This window comes from Puma concolor, chromosome D2 (genome assembly GCF_028749965.1).
Source record: "Puma concolor isolate L17-30 chromosome D2, mPumCon1.1.hap2, whole genome shotgun sequence".
Classification (NCBI taxonomy): domain Eukaryota; kingdom Metazoa; phylum Chordata; class Mammalia; order Carnivora; family Felidae; genus Puma; species Puma concolor.
In genome coordinates, this window is record NC_141677.1 from 53,564,629 (window position 1) to 53,588,547 (window position 23,919).

Sequence of the window (23,919 nt, forward strand, 5' to 3'; positions counted from 1 at the left end):
ACATCAGGCTCCCTGCTGAGCAAGGAGCCTGCTTGGGATTCTCTCCCTCTGCACCTCACCCCCACTTGCACACATGCGCACACACTTTCTCTAAGAAAAGCAAAATGGGAAACATTTTTTTCGAACTTTTTTAAAGTTTCATTTATTTTTGAGAGAAAGAGCACTTGTGAGTTGGGGAGGGGCAGAGAGGGGGAGAGAATTTCAAGGAGGCTCTAAGCTGTCAGCATAGAGCCTGATGTGGGGCTCAATCTCAGGGACCTGTAAGATCATGACCTGACCTGAAATCAAGAGTTGGATGCTTAATTTACTAAGCCACCCAGGCACCCCTGGAATATGTTTTAAAATTAACCGTCTCAATTGAATTTTTAATATAAACATCTCAGAGTTGAGACTTCTAGATTTCAAATATAATAAATATAACTCCACAGAAAAAAGAAAGTCATTCATACTTGAAACATGTAGGGCCAAATTTACTATATCACTGTCCTAAAACAGTTTATCCTGATGTCTTTATCTCTTCCCCCTTTATTTTTTTAAGACTTAATAATCTTTCCCTCTTCACATATTCATTCTTTACCAGAAAGAGAAATTATTTTTCCCCTCCGTTGAAAATTGAATGAGACCATAGTGAAATTATTTGTATAATCCTTTAGTTTTCCAAGTTGAAGAGGTTTAGTGTTGTTGAAGTGGGGAAAACACTGAATTTCACATATTTCTGTGCTTACCCAAAGAATTATTAGGGTCTTCTAAAACAAAAGCAGCTTGAGGGTTGTCTTTTTGCACTCTGATTCATAAGAGAAGGTGAAGAATTATTGGAAAGATGGAGGGAATTACATAAAAGGAAAATTCAGAAAACAAGATTCTGCAGAAGAATATAAGGAAAAACCAAAAAGAAGAAACTCCAACTGGAAATCTATTGATTGTTTTGTCACCTTGGTATTTGAATGTAAAGTAGAGGTTCTATATTATAACATAGTAGGCTTATCTCATTAAGTGAGTGCTGCGGTGGAAGGGAGGCTGGGGTCTTAAAGATAACGTCATTATTTCTCTTTAATTTACAGAAGTTGCTGGGTGTGTTTTGCCACTGATGAAGATGATAGAACAGCTGAATGGGTGAGACCATGCAGGTGCAGAGGATCTACAAAATGGGTTCACCAGGCTTGTCTACAGCGTTGGGTAGATGAAAAACAAAGAGGAAACAGTACAGCCAGAGTGGCATGTCCTCAATGCAATGCTGAATACTTAATAGTTTTTCCAAAGTTGGGTAAGCAGATCATGAAAAACAACAAAGATATATGTGATGTTTTTTAACTCTATGATCTCAGGTTTATTTAAAAGTGACCCATCTCTTTGCTTTTTTGTAAATTTCTCTATTCCCTTTCTGTTATCTCCTCTCTAAATGTTATTTTTTTGTTTTGCTAATAGTTTACATTATCCTTAATATATCCCCAAATCCACCCATTTGTGTATTAAATGTTTTTATTTTGGTTGAGTGGATAAAAAACTGGGACATCTGACTCTGTGGATAAAATCAAATAACAAAACTATAATAAAGAGCTGACCAGAAGAGCCTTATTCTTTGGAGACCATTGATGTATGAGAAAGAAAACAACAATGTGTTCTTTCTAATACTTATCCTTAATTCTTCTATTAAGGAATAAAAGGGAAGTTAAAGACTTAGTAGACAGTGTTAATCTCATTTTTGGATTCCAATTTATGTGGTTATCCTTCATGAAAACTACTTTCTTCTTTCTGCAACTTGGGCAGGGAAGTAATAACCAGAGATCTTTTAGAATGGGGCTAGCATTGAAAAAAGTAGAGCAGATGATTTAAAGGAAGCTGTAAGTAAGGCTGATATTTAGTTACCACGTTCCATTACAGCCACGTGATTATGGTGTCTCTGGTGTTTAGGTTATACCAGTTATTAAACATTTTTAATATCACCTTGGCTATAATAGGTATATGAAGGCAGTTTAGGTTCTGGGAAGGTCAGACGGAAAGAATGACTTTCAAGGGGAGTAGGGTTCAAGGAGAAATTCAAATAATTATTAGATTTGTTTTTCCTAGAGGCTATACATACTGAAGTAAGACCCTCTTTTAAAAAAAAATAAAAATAGGCAATGTAAATGCAGATAATGAAGTGCTTTTCTAATGTGAGAAGTTTAATAATAAGGGTAAACAAAATTTCCCTAGCATAATTCATAGGAAGAAATAATAGCTTCATATAAATGGAAAGTAGTAGAGAAAGTAGTGTTTCTCAAACATTTAGAATTTGTGGACCACATGATGGGTCTTCAAATATATCATGGATTTTAAATAAAGACAAAAGAGTAAGTCACACATCTCCATTATACAGTTGACTCTTGAACACAGTCATTAGGGGTACTAACACTGTGCAGTCAAAAATTCACCTACAGCTTTTGATTCCCCTAAAACTTATCTACTCATAGCCTTGCTGCTAGCATAAACAGCCAATTCACATATATTTTATATGTTATATGTATTATATACTGTATTTTTACAATAAAGTAAGCTGGAGAAAAGCAAATGTTAAGAAAATTATGATAGAAAATACATTTATAGTACTGTACACTGAATTTATCCCCAAAAATCCACTTATAAGTGGAGCCATGCAGGTCAAACCTGTGTTAAGAGTCAACTAATAATATTAAAGCAGTATTCTAAAGTAATTTAAACATCAGGAAAAGCAATTAATTACTGCTGTATTCTTTCACCATACTGATACCTAGCTCACTAAAATCAAAGTTAAGCTTTCATATTTAACTTTTTTTTCCAACTCTTTAATTCTACTAATCTCACTTTTCAACTATAGGTTTTTGGGAATAGGAAGTATAGGATGATTCTGTTAGGTGTTTTAGATATTTATATTTGGATGGATACAAAAATTATTACAGGAATTATCATCGAAAACTACATACAGTGTTAGGTGAGGCACTGAGTTGACAAATGAGTGGCACTCAGCAGTGACACTGAATATTTGGAAGGTGGCACTGGTAAATCTCTCCTTTTGGTTGTATTCATTTCTAAAAAGTTTTTAGGTCTAGTGTGATGATTGAATATGATTGTTAGGTATACCTAATACTAAGACATTGATTTTTTTCTGCCACAAGGAGAGAAAATGGCTAGATGTTGGAAAGGTCAGACTTCTTTTGGTTGAGGCATTTGTATCATGATTTGCTCTTTATATACCTTAAGAATTTTGCCCTCAAGTGACAAGTTCACACTATTCACTCTACTGTTGGCCATGGAGATCTGCCACTTGAGTAAACCACAGATAATCGTAGAAATTATTTACTGACTATCATTTTCGTGAAAAAAAGTTTGTATACTTCATTTGAATAGTTTTTATTAGCATTCTTTTCTCTTGATGAGATAACATGCTAAAGATACCTGCTCAAGGGCTGCAGTTTGAATTATATTCATAGTTTGCCATGCAATTTTTTTCGTAACATTTTTTTTTTAATTTACATCCAAATTAGTTAGCATATAGTGCATCAGTGATTTCAGGAGTAGATTCCTTAGTGCTCCTTACCCATTTAGCCGTGCAGTTTTTAACACTAACTCAAGAATAGGCGGCTTGATGGCAAATGCCAGCTGTTGTCGATAAATGAAGCCATGTGTGAATTGGCTTTCAGGTGCCATACTCTTGGTACACACATGGCTAGTCCTCTGGCTTGGCCATACTGATCCCAGTATACCTTTTCAAATCAAGGTTCAAAAATAATTGTTGGTTAAAAGAAAATCCCTTCTGTTTCATGTTTTCACTGATAATCAGTTAAAAGTTGCATATATTTCTTGATTTACATGGTGTATATGCCATGAGTTGATTCATGTTCTGAACACTAGTGGTTTCTTCCAGCCATAAAACAAAATATTTAAGAATATACATCTGTAATAGTAATTGTTCTTCCTTACTGTGTACCAAACATAAATGTCCAGTAGTGTCATCTGATGATAGAATTTTGCCAGCAGATTGTTTTCTTTTAGCATATTCGTGATTAGTGTTTCACTAACCATTTATGCCTGTTTTTGTTAAAGTAAGTTGGAAGTTCCTTTGACTACAGTTTTTATCTTTGTTTTCAGTGACAAAATTCATAATGCAGGCTTTGATCGCAGGCTGGAGTGGTTGAAAATTCTGTGAATACTTCAGTGGCTTCTCGTCCCTGTTTTATAATGTTTCAGTCCCTGTTTAATAATGTGTTACAGTACAATGGGAACAAGGAGGTCTTCTGTGCAAACTAATTCTAATTTACTGGCCACAGTCCATTCCAAGATCACATTATTTAAACTCTGATAGTATATCATTTATCATTTATGACATTCTGAGTTAAATGTATTTTTATCACTTTTGCTCTTCAGTGAACCTTTGAGGCATTGATTCTTTTTCTTAAATTTGAGATTTAACACATAATAATAACAAAATACATGTTTAACCATGTGAACAGTTCTCATGATGTGAAGCTTTGTTAGCCAAAACAGTCTCCTCTTAAGTATCCTTGTAGAGTATGTGTGACCCTGGAAACATAACAGTTAAAGACTTAAAAGAATTTTCTTTAAAGTCCTTATCTTTTCAAATTTGGGAAATGTTTGGTGATCAAAATTTTTACTTTTTCATCAAATTGTCTGTAGACCAGTTGATAGAGTAATCGCCTGGGACTATACCACTGGTCTCCAAATAACACGTGAGAGACACTGACTAGACAAAGGAATACTAGAGAAAAAATGCAGAGGAAGAGGTGACAGTTAAAGTTCTGTGGGATGATCTTTGTATAACAGGTTTTATAAGTTTTATATGGATTTAGCCTCAGTCTAGCTGGCTAGCTGCATCAGTGGTGGCCACAATGGAGGGGTGGTGGCAAGTGTGTGTTAATTACTGATAGGGAATATATTGTGTTTGGTTATGAAAACCTTAAAAGATCCATCAGACTCATTCCTCTCACGATTTGCCACCCATCTTATTGTTTCTTTCTCCTAGTGAGTTAGGCCGGTTGCATGTATGCAATTACTTAAAAACTGCTAGAAGTGTGGTCTGAGAACCAACAATATTGGAATCATCTGAGAGCTGTTAGGAATGAAGAACCTCAGCCCCTCCTCCCACCCATCCCCAGTTTGAATCAAAATCTGCATTTTTATGACATCATCAGATAAGTTATGTACATGTTAAATTTAAGAAACATTACTTTAAAACATGAAGGGAATACCAGCTGAAAAAAGGTTTGTCTTTTATTAAAGCATATCCATGAAGTTTAAGACCAGGTAGTATTCTTGTTTAGCCAAACAGAAGAGTTCAAAAGGCAGAGTTCTTGATTCCCAGGAGAGTACCAGAGACTTTCACATTAGATTCTTTTTCTTTCTTTCAACAACATTTTTATAGTTTTCAGTGTGCAGGTCTTTTGTTTTATAAAATTTATTCCTAAGTATTTCACTCTTTCTGATGCTATATTATATATATTGAATTATTTTATTTTCAGATTGGTTATTCAGATGTATCAAAATAGATTTTTGTATTTTAATCTCATGTCTAAAACTATGCTGAACTCATTTAATGGTTCTGATCGTTTTAAGTGGATTGCTTTGCATTTTCTTTATACAGGATCATGTCATCTGTGAATAGAAAGAGTTGTACTTCTTCTTTTACAGTCTGTTTGCTTTTATTTTATTCTCTTGCCTAATTGCTCTGGCTGCAACCTCCAGTACTTCGTTTAGGACGGACATCCTTGTCTTGTTTTTAATCTTAGGAGAAAAACAGTCTTTTGCTCTTACGTATGTTATCTCTGAGCTTTTCATCTGGCTTTCATCAAATTGAGAATGTTTGTTCTTTTCCTTATTTGTGGAATGGTTTTACCATGCAAGGGTAAATACTTTTTCTGAGTCTGTTGAGATGATTGTGTGTTCTTTTTCCTTTATTATTATGGTATAATACAGTGATTGATTTTCATATGTTAAACCAACTTTTCATTCGTGGACAAATTCCCAAATTCCTCTTGATTGTGGTGTTTAATACATTTTATTTCCTTATTTATTTTTAGTTTATTTTGAGAGAAAGAGAAAGCAAGTGGAGGAGGGGCAGACAGAGAGGGAAAGAGAAAATCCCAAGCAGACTCTGACATGAGACTCAGTCTCACAAACTGTGAGATCATGACCTGAGCAAAAATCAAGAGTTGGATGCTTAACTGCTTGAGCTACCCAGGCACCCCTAATACATTTTAGATATTGCTGAATTTTGTTTGCTAGTATTTTGTTAAGGATTTTTCTGTCTGTAGTCGTAATAGATATTTGTTTGTGGTTTTCTTGTGATTGCTTTCACTGGTTTTGGTTTTGGGATAATCCAGGTCTCATAGAATGAGTTGGGATGTGATCCCTCCTCTTACTTTTTTTGGGAAGAGTTTGTGAATGATTGGTCATTAATTCAAATGTTTGGTGGCAGTGAAGCCATATATAGTCCTGGGCTTTTCTTTATAGGAAGTTTTTGGATTACTAGTTCAATCTTTTCACTTGTTACAAAGTGTTGTTCAGATTTTCTATTTTTTGATCGAGTCGGTTTCAGTAGTTTGTGTCTTTCTGGGAATTTATTTCATCTAGATTATCTCATCTGTTGGCATATGATTGTAGTATTCTTTTATAATCCTTTTTATTTCTGTAAGGTTAATATCAATGTCCCCTCTTTCGTTCATGATTTTAGTAATTTGAATCTTTTTCTTCTTTCTTGGTCAGTCTAGTGAAAGGTTTGTCAGTTTTGTTGATCTTTTTAAAGACCCAAATTTTGGCTTCATTGATTTTTCTCCATTTTTCTATTTTCTATTTCATGTGTTTCCACACTAGTCTTTATTATTTCTGTTTGGTTTGGGTTTAGTTAGCTTTTCTTTCCTAGTTTCTTAAATTTTTTTTCCAGCTTTTATTTATTTTTGAGAGACAAAGTGTGAGCTGGGGAGAGGCAGAGAGAGAGAGAGAGAGGGAGACACAGAATCTGAAGCAGGCTCCACACTCTGAGTTTTCAGCACAGAGCCTGACATAGGGCTCCAACTTAGGAACCATGAGATCATGACCTGAGCCAAAGTCGAATGCTTAACCAACTGAGCCACCAGGTGCTCCTCTCTTCTAGTTTCTTAAAGTAAGTTAGGTTATTGGTTTAAGTTTTTGGTTTTTTAGTAGACTTAATTTTTTAGAGCAGTTTTAAGTTCACAGCAAAATTGAGAGGAAGGTACAGAGATAGCCTTATATTCCTTGCCTCTTCGTATGCATAGCCGTCTCCATTATCAACATCCTTCACCAAAGTGATACATCTGTCACAGTTGGTGATACTTCATTATATTATTGACACTTTATTATCACCCAAAGTCCATAGTTTACATTAGGATTTGCTTGATGGTTGTATATTCTTCCAAATGTATAATGACATATATCCAACATCATAGTATAATACATAATATTTTTTTCCCCTGAAAATCCCCTGTGCTCCACATACTCATCTCTCCCTCCTTCCTATCCGCTGGGAACCACAGATCTTTGTACTACCTCCATATTTTTACCTTTTTCAGAATGCCATATAAATGTAATCATACGGGATGCATTTAGATTAGCGTTTTTAGATTGGCTTCTTTCACTTAGTAATATATATAAAATGTCTCCGTGTCTTTCATGGCATGATAGTTCATTTCTTTTTAGCACTGAATTATATTCCATTGTCTGGATGTACACAGTTTATTTATCCATTCATCTACTGAAGGACATCTTGCTTTCTTCCAGGTTTTGCATTTAAAAATAAAGCTACAGTAGGGGCACGTGGGTGGCTCAGTCGGTTAAGCATCTGACTTCGGCTGAGGTTATGATCTCATGGTTGTGGGTTCAAGCCCTGTATCAGGCTTTGTGCTGACAGCCCAGAGCCTGCTTTGGATTCTCTGTCTTCCTCTCTCTGCCCTTCCCACCCGTGCTCTGTCTCTCAAAAATAAATAACAGTAGACATCTATGTACAGGTTTTTGTGTGGACACAGGTTTTCAGTTGACTTAGGTAAATACCAAGAAGCATGTTTGCTGGATCATTGTGGTAGGAATATGCTTAGTTTTGTAAGAAACCCAAACTGCCTTTCAGAGTGGCTGAAATTTTGCATTTTTACCAGCAATGAGTTCCTGTTGCTCTGTATCCTTGTCAGCATTTGGTGTTGTCAATGTTTAGGATGTTAGCCATACTAATAGATGTTTAGTGGTATCTCATTGTTTCAATTTGCAAATCCCTAATGATACATAGAACATCTATTCATGTACTTATTTACAATTTTATATCTTTGGTGAAGTGTCTGTTAAATATTTTGATCTTTTTAAAATCAGATTCTTTTGTTCTATTGATTTTTAAGTGTTTGTATATTGTGGACAAAAGTCCTTTATCAAGTTATGTCTTCAAATATTTTTTCTCCATCTGTAGCTTGTCTTCCCGTTCTCTTGATCTTTCTTCTTTTTTAACGTGGTCATTTACAGCTATAAATTTCCGTCTAAGGACTGCTTAGCTTTCTTCTTTGACTCACTGATTATTTAGGAGTGTGTTGTTTTAAGTTTCACATACCTATAAACTTGCCAGTGTCCTCCTGCTATTGACTTCTAATTTTATTCTATTTTGATACAAAACCATACTTTGATTTCTGTCCTTTTAAATACATTAAGGTTTGTTTTATGCCCTGACATGATTTATTCTGGCAAATGTTCCATGTACACTTGAAAAGAATGAGTATTCTGTTATTAGGTGTAGCGTTCTGTAAATATCTTGTTTGGTTCATAGTATTTTCAAATATTCTCTATTTCCTTGTTGATCTTTTACCTATCCTTCATTGAAAGTGGGATATTGGGGCTCCTGGGTGGCTCAGTCAGTTGGGCATCTGACTTCAGCTCAGGTCATGATCTCACAGTTCATAAGTTCGAGCCTCGCATCGGGCTCTGTGCTGACAGTTCAGAGCCTGGAACCTGCTTCTGATTCTGTGTCTCCCTCTCTCTGTGCCCCTCCCCCACTCACACTCTGTCTCTCAGAAATGAAGATTAAAAAAAAATTTTTTTTTCTTTTAAAAGAAAGTGGGATATTGAAGTCTCCGACTATTGTTGAATTGTCTGTTTCTCCAGTTCTGTCCGTTTTGCTTTATTTATTTTAGGCTTTATTGTTAGATGTATATATGTTCCAAATTGTGCTATCTTACTGATGGATTGTCCCTTTTACCATTATAAAATTTCCTTTTTTGTTTCTAATAATTTTTGTCTTAAAGTTGATTTTAACTGATGTTAGTGTTGCCACCTTTGCTATTTTATGTCTTAATATATTATTGGTATATACTTAGATTACTTTTTTTTTTTTTTTCCCCTAAGGCTCCATGCCCAACATGGGGCTTGAAGTCAGGACCCTGAGATTATGTTCTTCCAACTGAGCCAGACAGGCACCCCCTTAGATTCCTCAAGTTAAATTTTTATTAGTTTTGTTCTTCTTTATGGTTACTCTCAAGTAAACATTAATTCAAACTTCTGTATAGAGTTGAAGATAACAGTCACCCTCAAAAAGTAGTTAGCAAATATTAAGTGAAGTGTAAAACTTAGGGAAAGATATTCATTACGGATGATGAAGGATGACTCCTGGGAGAAACCTTTCCTAGAGAACCTACCAAATAAAATTTATTTTGTAATGTTACTTTATTAATAATAATAATAGTGATATCAATAGCTGTCATTTGCTAACAGGCTCCTACTATTTGCCAGACACTTTGTTGTCACTTTGCCTATGCTCTTTTATTTAAACTTCTCAAAAGCTCTGCACAGTTAGGTAAGAACACATTCAGCAAACTTATTTAATAGAATCCCGTGGGCTTCTAGCAAGTAAGTGAAGGAGCCAAGCTTTTAAACTGCTGAATTTCTTGTTACTGTCACTCAGTGAGTCAGCTACCAGGTCACATATGAATAAGAAGTAGTTTCAGGTACTGTAAGAAGGAATAGGGATGGTGTGAATTTGAATTTACTTGAGATACTGCTAATAAATTATTTTTATTATTTTCAGTGATTTGATGCTATTAGAATTGAAGGAGAAACATGACCAAGAAGCAAAATGATGGCTAGATGCTTGCACCAAAAGATCTATTCTCTTTTTTCTTTGTGTCCACATTTACCCTGCTGGACACGGCAAAAGATAGCAAATGTGTGAAAGAAAAGATGCCCCAACGAGAGTATCTCTTAGTATTTTCTTTTGTCTCTTTTAAATGTTTCAGTTTACTTTATATATTTTCCCTCTAGATAATACATTCTCATGGACCAAATTCAAAAGAGTAGGGTGTGCAATGAAAGTCTTTTTACCACATTCACCAGCCAAAATGCTGGTAAGTTTCTTACTCAGAGGCAACCATTGTTAGAAGTCTCAGTGTTTCTCTTTTTTTCCTTCTTCTCTCTCCCTCACTTCACCCCACCCTTGAAAAGCTATGAATATTAGGATAGAGTTAAAAGAATAAACAAGAGATAGGAAAATACCCAAGGATCAGCAACTGTGTGAAACTATTTCCACTCCTAGGCCTGAAAGGGCAGGGAAGGGAAGCTATTAACAGAACTTGACAAGAGCTTTAGCAGAAGCTGTTTAACAGGATCTATGGTCTTAGAGAAAGAAATACAAACTGCCTAGAGTGAGGGAAGCACTTTTACCACCCTCTGATTTTCTCGCCATTCCACTTACTGTTCAGACACATGAGAAGCTAGAGGGCAAGGTTGCCTGGAAGATGCAGTTTGGCGAATTGTGCGCAAAGCAGGGTGGAGAAAGATGAGTAAATATGAAGAGGCAAACACAATATTGAGCACAATTAGATTATATGTCAAAATATTCTAGACAAATACGCTATATATTATGTTCTGTATTTTTTTTCTTAGTAATATATGGAAGATGCCACTTTATATTAGTGTATAAAGAGCTTTTTCTTTCTTTACAGTTATATAATATCCCATTGCAGATGTGTGATTATTTATATAAACAGTCTCCCGTCGATGGGCATAAAGGCTGTTTCTAATCTTTTACTACTACAAACAGTGCTGTCATAAACAACTGTGAAATAATTTTATGCACACATGCAAATATATCTAAAATAAATGACTAGAGTAGAATTGCTGGGTCAAAGAGTACATGCATTTATAACATTAATAGATATCACCAAATTGGCTTTTGTAGAGATTATACCTATTTAATCTTCCCAACAGTGTATTGGCGTGCCTGCTTTTCCATTGCCTTTGCCAGCATGCTGCTATCAATATACAGAACTAATTATATCTGCTGCCTTAACATTGATCAAAGCTCAGCAGACTGTTCACTCAGGTATTTTTTTCTCTTTTATTATAAAATATTTTGTTGCAAAAGATTATATCATAACTACATATGAGAAATAAAGACTAATAAACCATCACTTGTTCACCTACTCCTCAGGTTTAGAAATAAAATATCCTGGGGCGCCTGGGTGGCGCAGTCGGTTAAGCGTCCGACTTCAGCCAGGTCATGATCTCGCGGTCCGTGGGTTCGAGCCCCGCATCAGGCTCTGGGCTGATGGCTCAGAGCCTGGAGCCTGTTTCCGATTCTGTGTCTCCCTCTCTCTGCCCCTCCCCCGTTCATGCTCTGTCTCTCTCTGTCCCAAAAATAAATAAAAAACGTTGAAAAAAAAAATTAAAAAAAAAAAATAATAAAAAAAAAAAGAAATAAAATATCCTGGGGCGCCTGGGTGGCGCAGTCGGTTAAGCGTCCGGCTTCAGCCAGGTCACGATCTCGCGGTCCAGGAGTTCGAGCCCCGCGTCAGGCTCTGGGCTGATGGCTCAGAGCCTGGAGCCTGTTTCCGATTCTGTGTCTCCCTCTCTCTCTGCCCCTCCCCCGTTCATGCTCTGTCTCTCTCTGTCGCAAAAATAAATAAATGTTGAAAAAAAAAATTTTTTTTTTAAAATAAAATAAAATATCCTTGTGAGTTCAACACTTTATCATTAAGTAATGACTATTTTATCTCCAATAATGCTTTTTTTTGTCTTACACTTGTGTATAATATAGACATGATAATATAGAATAGACATAGCTACACCATCTTTTTTTTAAGTCAACTTTTAGGACAGTTTCTGATTTATAGAAAAATTATAAAAATAGCAGAGTTCCCATACATCCCACATCCAGTTTCCTCTATTATTAACGTCTTATTGTGGTACATTCGTTATAATTAACCAATATTGCTACATTGTTATTAATTTAAAGTCCATATTTTATTCAGATTTCCTTATTTTTACCTAAGATCTTCATTCTGTTCCAGGATACCACATTACATTTAGTCATGTCTCCGTAGGCTTCTCTTGGTTGTAACAGTTTCTCAGACTTTTCCTTGTTTTTGGTGACCTTGACACATTTGAGAAGTAATGGTCAGATGTTTTGTAGAATGTCCCTCGATTCAGATCTGTTTGATGTTTTTCCCATTGTCTGTTGAGGTTATGCGTTATAGGGAACAAGACCACAGAGGGGAAGTGCCATTTTCATCATATAGCAAAGACAAATACCATCAACGTTACTTATCACTGGTGATACTGACCTTGGTCATCTGGCTAAGATGGTGTTTGTCAGGTTTTTCCACTGTAAAGTTACTCTTTTCCTCCTATATATCAGCTTTTTTTTTTTGATGATGTTGTATTTGCCTGTTTATCTTTCCTTATCCTTTTATTTTCAGTTCTGTGTTTTTACACTTCTTGTGATACTGATAGAGTTGGGTTTTTACTGTCACATTTTGTGTGTTCCATTTGTTCTACTTTTCCCTTCTCCCTTTTCTTGGCCATCTTCCAGATTGAAGTGTTTTTCCCTCTGATACTGTATTTTCCCCTGTAGCAATTTTTTTTAAGTTTATTTATTTTGAGAAAGCAAGCAGGGGAGGGGCAGAGAGAGAGGGAAAGAACGAGAATGCCAAGCAGCCTCCTTGCTGACAGCACAGAGCCTGATGCAGCATTTGAACTCACAGACCATGAGATCATGACCTGAGCCAAAACCAAGAGTTTGACCCTTAACTGACTGAGCCACCCAGGTGCCCCCCCATACTAAATTTTAGGTTTTATGCTTTTTTCTTTTTTTTAATTTTTTTAAATGTTTATTCATTTTTTGAGAGAGAGACAGAGTATGAGTAGGGGAGGGACAGAGAGAAGAGGAGACCCAGAATCTGAAGCAGGCTCCAGGCTTTGAGCTGTCAGCACAGAGCCCAACACATGGCTCAAACTCAAACTGCAAGATCATGACCTGAGCAGAAGTCAGATGCTTAATGGACTGAGCCACCCAGGTGCCCCTCTTTTTTTTTAATTTTTTTTTTAATGTTTTATTTATTTTTGAGAGAGAGTATGAACAGGGGAGGGGCAGAGAGAGAGAGGGAGGGAGACACAGAATCTGAAGCAGGCTCCAGGCTCTGAGCTGTTAGCACAGAGCCCAGTGTGGGGTTAGAACCCACGAACCATGAGCTCATGACCGAGCCAAAGTTGGAAGTTTAATTGATGAAGCCATCCAGGCACCCCTGTGCTTTTTTTCCGCCCATTCTTCTAGAACTCTGATTAGAGTTAGGTTAGACATTTCTATTTTCTTTTATGGATTTTCGTCTTTTGGTCTCTGTGCTGCAGCATTATAATTTCTTCTTAACTGTTACCCAGTTCTTAAATTCTCTCTTCATAATCTGCAAGGGGTTTTGTTTTCTGTAAGTTCTAGTTTTTTTTAAATGCACCTGGTGATTGTTTATAGTCTCATGTTTTTCATTTATGTTACTTTGTATTTTATTTTATAGTTTTTTATGTTTGGGTTGATAATTCCATTATCTAAAGTCTTTGGTAACCTAAACTGTTGTTTTCTTCTGGCTCTTGTTCATGATGCTTCATTTCTCTTGAGTGTGGGAATTAGGTGCACACTTGTGTTCATATTTGTGGACTGGATATCCTGAAGGTGAAAGAACTCCAGAAAGGATTTGCATTTGGGATTTCTCCCTTAGCACAGACAGATTTCTAACCTGAAATCTGCATGCCAGTTGACTATGGTTACAGATTTTTAGAAGAAACTGTCCTCATCATACTTTTTTTTTTTTTTTTTTCAAAAAAAATTTTTAATGTATTTATTTTTGAGAGAGTGAGCAAGCTGGAGAAGGGCAGAGAGAGAGACAGAGTCCCAGGCAGGCTCCATACAGTCAGCACAGAGCCTGATGCGGGACTCAAACCCACGAACCAGGAGATCATGACCTGAGCTGAAACCAAGAGTCAGACGCTCAACTGACCGAGCCACCCGGGCACCCCTACTTTTCTTCTTGAAGATAAGATAGTTTTCTTTGTTGGCTCACTTTGTTGTCATGTGGATTTTTCTGGCTTACCCTTTCACTCATGGTTCATATAACCCTTAGAGTCAGCTCTCCAGCTTTGTATGGACCTAAGGCCTAGTGTGACTTGTAAACCCTAGTATTTTAGCTTTTCCCTTGTAATTTTTTCATTAAATAAAAAAATAATTTATCATCATAGAATTTCCCATTTTATGGATTTTATTATTATGGCCCAAGAATACTTGGGTAATATGTTGCTGTATCCCTTACATTTCTTATAATGGTGGTTAGATCTCATCAGTGAAGTTAAATACGATTTTTTTTTGCAAGAATATTTCATAGTCCTGTGTACTTCTTACTACATCACAACCTGAGGCATATAATGTGTAGTTGTCTTTCAAAGAGGACATATTACAACTGACATGTCAGGAATACAAAGAATCCTGACAGACTTCTATGAACAATTGTAGCCAACAAATTGGATAACCTAGAAGTAAAGGTTAAATTCCTAGAAACATACCATCTTAACAAGACCAAATCATGAAGAAATAGAAAATGTGAACAGGTCAACAGCAAGGAGATTATAAACCTCCCAACAAAAAAACCCAGGGCCAAATTGTTTCACTGGTGAATTCTACCAAACATGTAAGGAAGAATCAATGCCAGTCCTTCTTGAACTGTTCCAAAAATTGAAAAGGAGAGAAATTCCCAAATTCATTTTATGAGCCCTGATATCAAAGCCATATAAGGCTTACAAGAAAGGAAAACCACAAGCCAGTATTCTGCTGAATATAGATGCAGAAATTCTCAACAAAATGCTAGCAAACCAAATTCAACAGCACATTAAAAGGATCAAACACCATGGCCCAATGGGATTTATCCTTGAGATGGTTCAGCATCTGTAAATCAGTGCGAATCACCACATTAATAGAATGAAAGATAAAAATCATGATTATGATTATTTCAGTAGAGATCCCTGCCAAAATCCCAGTCGCCTTTTTTGCAGAAGTGGAAAAAATAATCTTAAAATTTGTATGGAACCACAAAAGACCCCAAATGCCCAAAGCAATCCTGAGTAGAACAAAAGGAAGCGCCACATTTCCTGATTTCAAACTTTATTATGAAGCTGTGGTAATCAAAACAATATGGTACTGTCATAGAGAGAGACACATAGTCCTCTTGGAACAGAATTGAGACCCCAGAAGTAAACGATGTTCAACTAATATTTGACAAAGGAGCCAAGAATACTCAATGGAGAAGGAATAGTCTCTTTAATAAATGGTGTTGGGAAAACTTGATATTCACATGCAAAAGAATGAAATTAGACCCCATCTTACTAATAACCACCATAAAAATTAATTTAAAATGTATTTAAGTAAAGGCTTTAGTGTGAAACTATAAAACTTCTAGAAGAAAACCTAGGGGGAAGCTTCCTTGACATTGGTCTTGGTAATGATTTTTGGATATGATCCCAAAAGTGCAAGTAACAAAAGCAAAAATAAACAAGTGGGACTGTATCAAACCGAAAAGATTCTGCACTCCAAAAGAAACAATCAGCAAACTGAAAAGGCAATTGCCTATGGAATAGGAGAAAATATCTGTAAATCATCTATCTGATATGGGGTTAATATCCAAAGTATATAAGGAACCCATACAATTCAATAGCAAAATAACAATCTGATTTTAAAATGCGCAAAAAGACTTGAACAGACTTTTCCAAAGATGACATACAACCAATGCATGAAAAGATGTTCAGCATCTCTGATCATCAGGGAAATGTAAATCAGAACCACAATGAGATGTTAGCTCACACCTGTTAAAATGGCTATTATCAAAAAAAAAAAAAAAAATGTGGAGAAAAGAGAACGCCTATGCATTGCACTGTTGGTGGGAATGTAAATTGGTGTGGCCACTGTGGAAAACAAAGTGGAGTCCTCAAAAAATCAAAAATGGAACTACCATTGATCCAACAACCCTACAGATATCTGAAGGAAATGAAATCAGGGTCTCAAAGAGATACCTGCACCCCCATGTTCACCACAACTTTGTTCATAGTAGCCAAGACTTGGAAACAACCTAAGTGTCTATCACGAGATGAAAGAATTTTTTAAAAGTCAGATATATACACACACATACATACAATGAAATCTTCAGCTGTTTAAAAAAGGAGATCCTGCCTTTTGCAGCAGCATGGATAAATCTTTAAGGCATTATGCTAAATGAAATAAGTTACAAAGACAAGTACTGTATGTTGTCACCTGTAGAATTTAAAATAGCCAAATTCATAGAAATAGTAGAATGGTGATTGCCTAAGGATAAGGGATATTTGGAGATGTTGGCCAGAGGGTACAAAATTTCATCTAGTAGATGAGTAGGTTCCAGGGATCTAATACACAATACGGTGACTATGATTAACTACAGTTAGGAGAGTGGATCTTAATGTTACCAACACAAAAATGGTAATTAAGAGGACTGAGCGGCGCCCGGGTGGCTCAGTCGGTTGAGCATCTGACTTCGGCTCAGGTCATGATCTCACGGTTGGTGGGTTCAAGCCCCCCATTAGGCTCTGTGCTGACAACTTAGAGCCTGGAGCCTGCTTCGGATTCTTTGTCTCCCTCACTCTCTCTCTGCCCCTCCCCCTCACTCTGTCTCTCTTTCTCTCAAAAATAAATTAAAAAAAAAAAGTATTGAGGTATTAACCTTATTTTGGTAATATATGTATATCAGGGGCACCTGGGTGGCTCAGTCGGTTAAGTGTCTGACTTCGGCTCAGGCCATGATCTCACAGTCCATGGGTTTGAGCCTCGCATTGGGCACCATGCTGACAGCTCAGAACCTGGAGTCTGCTTTGGATTCTGTGTGTCTCTTTCTGTCCCTCCCCACTCATACTCTGTCTCTGACTATCTCTCAAAAAATAAACATTAAAAATTTTTTTAATATATATGTGTATCAAATCATCACATTGTATGCCTTGAGTTTGTTGTATGCCAAAAATATCTCAATAAATCTGAAAAAAACCGTGTAGTCCTTTTTATGGTAAAACTATATTCGGTGCATACAGGTATTATCAACCTGATGCATCTGATTAGGTTCCCTATCAGCTTCTACCTACTGGTTTTAGCAAGATTGGTAATTTTTTCATTCATTGCCTCTAGATCTATTATTTTTTTAGGTGATACAGAAGAATGATACTGCAATTCTTTATGTCTTCATTTATTAGTTTGGAATATTTATGGAAAGATGAACTGAGAAAGGAATGCTGAGTCAAAGGGTGAATTGGATATATACTTTTGCTAGATATTGCCAAATTCCTCTCTGTAGGTATTAATACTACTTATATATGCACCCATAGTGTACTGTTTGCTCACTGCTTTGCCAATAGAATGTGTTGACAAACTAAAATTTTAGCCAATCTGTTAGGTAAGGAAAGATAATCTCATAGTTTTAATTTATATGTCTTTATAAGATGGCTGAACCATTGTAAAGCAAGTAAGAATGCTATAGATTGCAAAAGGGTGCTATAAAATAAGCATTAGTGTTTTTAAATTTTTTCAAGGCTTCGATTTTATGGTAATTTCAATTTCTAATATTTCCTAAGCTATCAGTTACTCTCTAATAGGGACATCGTTTTCCTATAACCACATGTGGCCCTGTATTATTCATATGAATTCAACCTGTTACTTTTCCAGATGCTCTCATAAAATATATAGTTGGCTTATTTCACTACTTGAAAACCAGTCTATAGACTTAAGAATTCAGGTACTTCATATTAATAAGTTTCTTAGTAATGTTTACACTTAGCCATTAGAGAAGTGTTTATTTTTACTTTGCTTTTGTATCCAAGTTACTTTGCTTTTGTATCAAAATGAATTTAAAAACAAAAATTCCATTCCATAGTGATTCAGTCTTTGAATACTTCCTGTTCTCAAAGTTTGTAGTTATACTTTATACTCATTAGGTCTTCTTTGGCTCTCATTTATATACCCTCTTATGAGGCAAATGACTAGGATACCTTCAAAATAGGATTTCTTTGCATTTACTGGATGCGAATCTCTTCCCGTCTTGTTACCGAAGATTTAAAAGTAGATTAGTTTTAAGAAGCATCTTTTTTTTTTTTTTTTTTTTTTTAAGAAGCATCTTGAACAGAGTGAGACTTTCTGGGTGCACACTGCATATAAATACAGATAGCTGAATTATAGGTCCAAAACATAATTATAGAATCTTTTTTTTTTTTTTTTAAAGTAATTACTCAGTGTGCCTGGGTGGCTCAGTCGGTTAAGCGTCCAACTTCAGCTCAGGTCATGATCTCACAGCTCGTGGGTTCGAGTCCCGCATTGGGTTCTGTGCTGACAGCTGGGATCATGGAGCCTGCTTTGGATTCTGGGTCTCCCTCTCTCTGCCTCTCCCCCACTCATGTTCTCTCTGTTCCTCAAAAATGAATAAACGTTAAAAAAATGTTTTTTAAGTAATTACTGGGGCACATGGGTGGCTCAGTTAAGTGTCCAACTCTGGCTCAGGTCACGATCTCATGGTTTTTGAGTTCAAGCCGGCCATCAGGCTCTGTGCTGGCAGTGCAAAACCTGCTTGGTATTCTCTCTCTCCCCTCTCTCTTTCAAAATATGTAAGTAAATAAAGTTAATTTAAAAAAATTAAAAATATATAAGTCCCAGTGTTGGTTGAACCATGGATGAGTTCATTAAAAAAAAAAAAAAAATACTCATTATAGATCTAAATTCTGTAAGCCTTATATCCTCCATCTCCGTCTTCGTTCCCAAATTTCCTGGCTCTGTGAATTGTCCTCCCCCACCCTTGTCCCAGACCTTGAAGCACATCTATCCTTTATTTCTTACTTGAGAATTTCCTGAAGGAGTCTTATTTTTATACTAGAACCTTATGCCATAAATTTTTCCTCATACATCTGTCTTGGATTATACCTCCTATCTCTAAGCTCTCATATCTAACTTAGTTTGCCATTTTTGAAAGAACTAATAGCTGACATTGGTTGTTACTACATAATACTAAGCACTATATTAAGACTTCAAATGCATTATCTTGATTTTCACATAAATTCTGAGGTAGTTAATAGCCTTACTGAACAGATAACAGAAATTGAGGTCCAGGGATATCAATTTGTACAAATTCACACAATAGACCCTACCAAATTCTTATGACCACATTGTTATGTTGGCTCTAAGAAGCCTAATATGAGCTTCTCACATAAAGGGAAGAAGAAAATGAAATAGTAATATCAGGTTGACTTTCCTCAGGGTTATAGTTACCTGAATCTTATGATAACCTTTTGTTATTCTCTAAAAAGTTTTCTCATTAGTAATTTCTTGGCATAGTATATGCATAATCAATATTGCCATCTGTTTTTATGTATTAACTAATGATAATTGATGGTGGTGCTTCTTTTATCACACCTTAAAGAACTTTTTCAACATTTTATTTTGAAATTCAAAGAATTGAATACCTTAGTCATTGTTCTCTCAAAAAAAAAAAAACCATATTGCATTTTCTCTGATGTTTCTTGATCTTTTCCTAATTCAGCTGTCTCTTTATATTAAGTTTCTCTGGATTGTTACTTTTTCTTTGTATTTGGTTTGGATACAAAATCTTGGCGGATTCTGTTCTAGTTTATTGACTTTAAATAATCTATTATAAGATTAATTTTCCTGAAATTTCATTTTCATTTAGCATGTCTGTCATCAGGAACTTCCTTCCTATGAGGGTGTCAGCATCTTTGAACCGTAGTCAGGGTTTCTGTCAATTAACTCTGATATTACTGGTATACTAGCTTTTTAAAACTATATAAACCTGTTGAAGAAAGTCTTTTGCCCCAGTTAGAAGGTCTTTTAGAATGCCCCTTTTCAGATCATAGACTTCTAAGTCTAAGATTCACTTCTGTTAATTAGTAAAATACACATGTATATATCAATTGAAAAACTCTGAATCCTCATCCCCCTATAATGTTTACTTGAAATTCCATTCACGTATCTGTAAAGTCTGTGCATACTAATGTACATATACTAAATTTTCCTTAAAGTTCTTCAGTTGTTTAATGTGTATTTATTGGTTGTCCTTAACTAGATTGGAGGCTCCTTGGAGGCAGAGGCTGGTGTATAAATTTCATTTACATTTATTTTAATGCAAAGTAGAATGTTATGTGTACAGTAGGTGCTTAATAGGTACTTAGTAGTTGACTTTATAGCCCACGAATGAATTCTATGGGCTATTCTCTTATGAGGATAAATTTAAGCTTTCTTTTGGCATAGACTATGTAATTAAGAATTACTATGATCTTTAGTTACTATTCATGGTATTCTACATATATATATATATATACATATATATATATATATATATATATGGTATTATGCTATATGTATATATGTATACACACACACACACACAGGAATGGTACTCATCTGCTTTGACTCTGGATCTTTTATTCCTCAGCATTGTTTTGTTTTGTTTTGAGGATTTGGGGCCAATTATTACTAGTTTGGTTGTCTAAAAAATTGCCCAACAACATATTCTTACCTGTTTACAATTTAATGTCTAACTTCTTGTTACTAAGCAAAATAATTGATAGCCTGAGTTTGTAGGATATTTATTCCTGCATAAAATTGGTATAACCTCACCCTACCAGCAGAGCAATCAAAGATGACATTTACATAAGCTTTCTGAGGCTCTTCAACCTGGCCTCTGAAGTCTAGTGTTTAAAACAGTGATGAATGCTAGAGAAAGAGTTAAAATTCTTTACTGTCCCATCAGGAGTTCCATATACTTTTAACTTCTGAGATGGTTGTTGTGGTATTACTTCATGTCTTCAATAAAATCCACATTTGTTGACTTGAGACCATATACTTTTTTTTTTAAGATTTTTATTTTTAAGTAATCTTTACACCCAACGTGGGACTTGAATCCACAACCCCAAGATCAAGAGTTGCACGCTCCACTCACTGAGCCAGCCAGGCACCCCTATTAAAGGACCTTTTTTAACAATGGATTGAGTCAAATGCTTGCCACAGAGTGCTGCAGCTAGGTCCTATGCCATTATATTTTAATATCCTATGCAACAGGCCAAAGTGCCCTAATGTACTGCCAAGTACCATGTGCTGAGATAGCTGTGGCCTACAGAGTCCCTGAGAGTGATGCCAATCATCATCAAAAGCATTTTTTTTAAGCACCTATCTGTACATGGTTCTATCCTAGGCACTGTACAAAACGAGTTAAACAGACTTGGCCCCTGCCCCCTGGGAGTTTTCAATCTATGATGATGCTGACATGGACAGACATAAGGATATTGAGACAACTGAACAAACATTGAACAAGAACATAAAGTACTAACATTATGTACAAGCAAAGGGGTAAGTGCATTTTATGGGATAGTATTAAAGGAAGCCTCATGGGACATGAACAGGGTGGGGTAGAGCAATTAGTCAACCTCTGTCAGGTTAGATTAGTTTTCATTGGGAAGTTGGGTTTCATATAGACTTAAAGTAGGTAGGGACAGGACATTCCAGAAATAGAACACAACAAAAAGAAGACTTGGAGCAAGGAGAGAAGTTTAGGACTATATTGTTGGACTCTTGGTGGCCTCCAAAATCTGCAGTTCTGGATGGTTCTGAAGCTGAAGGTGAGGTTGTTTTGGCTTAGCAAGTTGGCATTTAAGTTGGGTCTAGATCAAAACTAGTTCAATGCAGAGCAAAACAACAAAAACAAAAAAAAAAACTGGAAACTTGAATACCTTTTGCAAACAGTCTGTCTTATTAAATCTCTTTTATGAACTATTGGCCACTTAACAGAAACTTTGGAGTTCAGTAAAGCTATTATCTTCTCAGGAATTTATACAAGGTTATCTTGTGAAACATCTATTTTTGCTCATTAAATTGTGTTCTGTGTTAGAAACTTTATAGCATTCTGGCAACATGTAGAAATTATTTCTCAAGAATTGGTCAGAGGTTTTTTTTGTTTTGTTTTGTTTTTTTAAGGATACTTTTCTGTCCCAGAGAAAGGCCATGGGAATTCTGGGTATTACAGTGAGCAGTGCCCATAGATGTTGAGCCCTAAATATTTTCTGCCCTTCAGTCATTAATTTCTTATCTTCCAAGATGTACCTTTAACACCATGCATACATGAATTTGAATGTAAATCACCGGTGCAACAAACCTCCTTTTGCAGTGTCTTCCAGATAAAACTGATGACTTATTTTTCAGTAGACATGGACTTAAGAGTTTCTCCATTAGGTCTCAGCTTGCTGTTTGATGTCATTCATATCTGAAATGTGAAAATTTGAATTTATCCAGAATACTAGGGTGTAGTTATTTTCTTTACAAAAGCTTCTTTATTGTACAAAAGAATTCGCAATAGATTCTCTCTTAATTGCGAGCTTCCCTAGTGCCCTTTAAATTATTGGGTTTTCAAAACTTACATTTATACAGAGCTTCTTCAATTGCCATCCATTGTGTAAATACAGTACATTGAAAAGTAAGTGGTGAAGCCCACCGAGACGTTAAAAATTCAAAATGCCTTTTAAAACATTGAAGTCTTTTTATGCCCTTAGGTATTTAACTTATGTGATGTGCATTTACTCTTCTTCCTCTTCATTAGAATTGAGGTTGTAGATGGCTAGTCTTGCCTTTCCTCACTTCCCACTACTCTCTGTGCTATAATCTGACAGTAAGAAGAATCTAGTAACTTCTCTTTCCATCCCAAGTTATGAGATAGTAGCATATGGTAAGCTTCCTAGTAAGAAGAGTGACTCAGGGACTGTCATCTAGAGAAATTCAGTAATTGTTCTTATTCACTAAATAGCTTGCCTAGATAATCTTTAAGAAATACCTCCCCTGCATGGCAATTTACTGTTCTGTTGGTATGTTTACTATTAGGCATTTATCTTTATTAAACTATTCTTGGACTAGTCTATCTGGAAGAGCATGGAGAGTTTTAGGAAAAATAAAGACAAAAGATTAGACAAGATTATTTCAGAAAAACTGGAAATAAGGACTATGAAACACAGCCAGTGTCTTCATGTAATCCGGCACATCTTTTGTATGTGACCCAAGGAATAAGTAGAAAATTTCCAGAAGTGGATTTTTTGTTTGTTTTTGCTTGTACAAAAAGAATTCACACCCGTGGATTCAGGAAGAAAATTGAACCTTCTGAAATCTTTAAAGGAAGACAATTCAAACATCTCTAAATTGTCCATGCTCATGATAGATAAAAGTGATAGTGATTGACTACCATGTTAGGAATTATATTGCTTCATCCTATCTACTGATGGATGTACCCTGTTGAAGAGGGAGGAAGAAGTTACATTGGAAGCATGCAAAATACCTTCTTTCCTTACCAATTTTGATTCTGACTCAGTAGAAAATACCCCTATAGTTACCTTGGGCTTGGTACAGAAAGATTTTCATGGCGTAGTTTTACATAAGTACCTTAGTAGAGAATTCAAATATTTAGAATCATAGGAATTGGGATTCATCAGTGAGCAAAACAAAAGTGTTATTTTTCCCTTTGGAGCATATATTCTAGTTCAAAAGTCAGCAGACTTTTTCTGTTATAAACCAGACAGTAAATATTTTAGGCT

The 23,919-nt window shown here is 35.7% G+C and overlaps 1 protein-coding gene across 1 annotated transcript in view; it reads left to right on the forward strand.

The window, feature by feature from the left end:
* MARCHF5 (membrane associated ring-CH-type finger 5) overlaps positions 1-23,919 on the forward strand; it is a 58,119-nt gene that overhangs the window by 18,855 nt on the left and 15,345 nt on the right. The window contains exon 2 of the mRNA XM_025918142.2: positions 1,062-1,264. Coding sequence (XP_025773927.1) covers positions 1,062-1,264 — 203 coding nt within the window. The remainder of the gene's footprint in view (positions 1-1,061; positions 1,265-23,919) is intronic.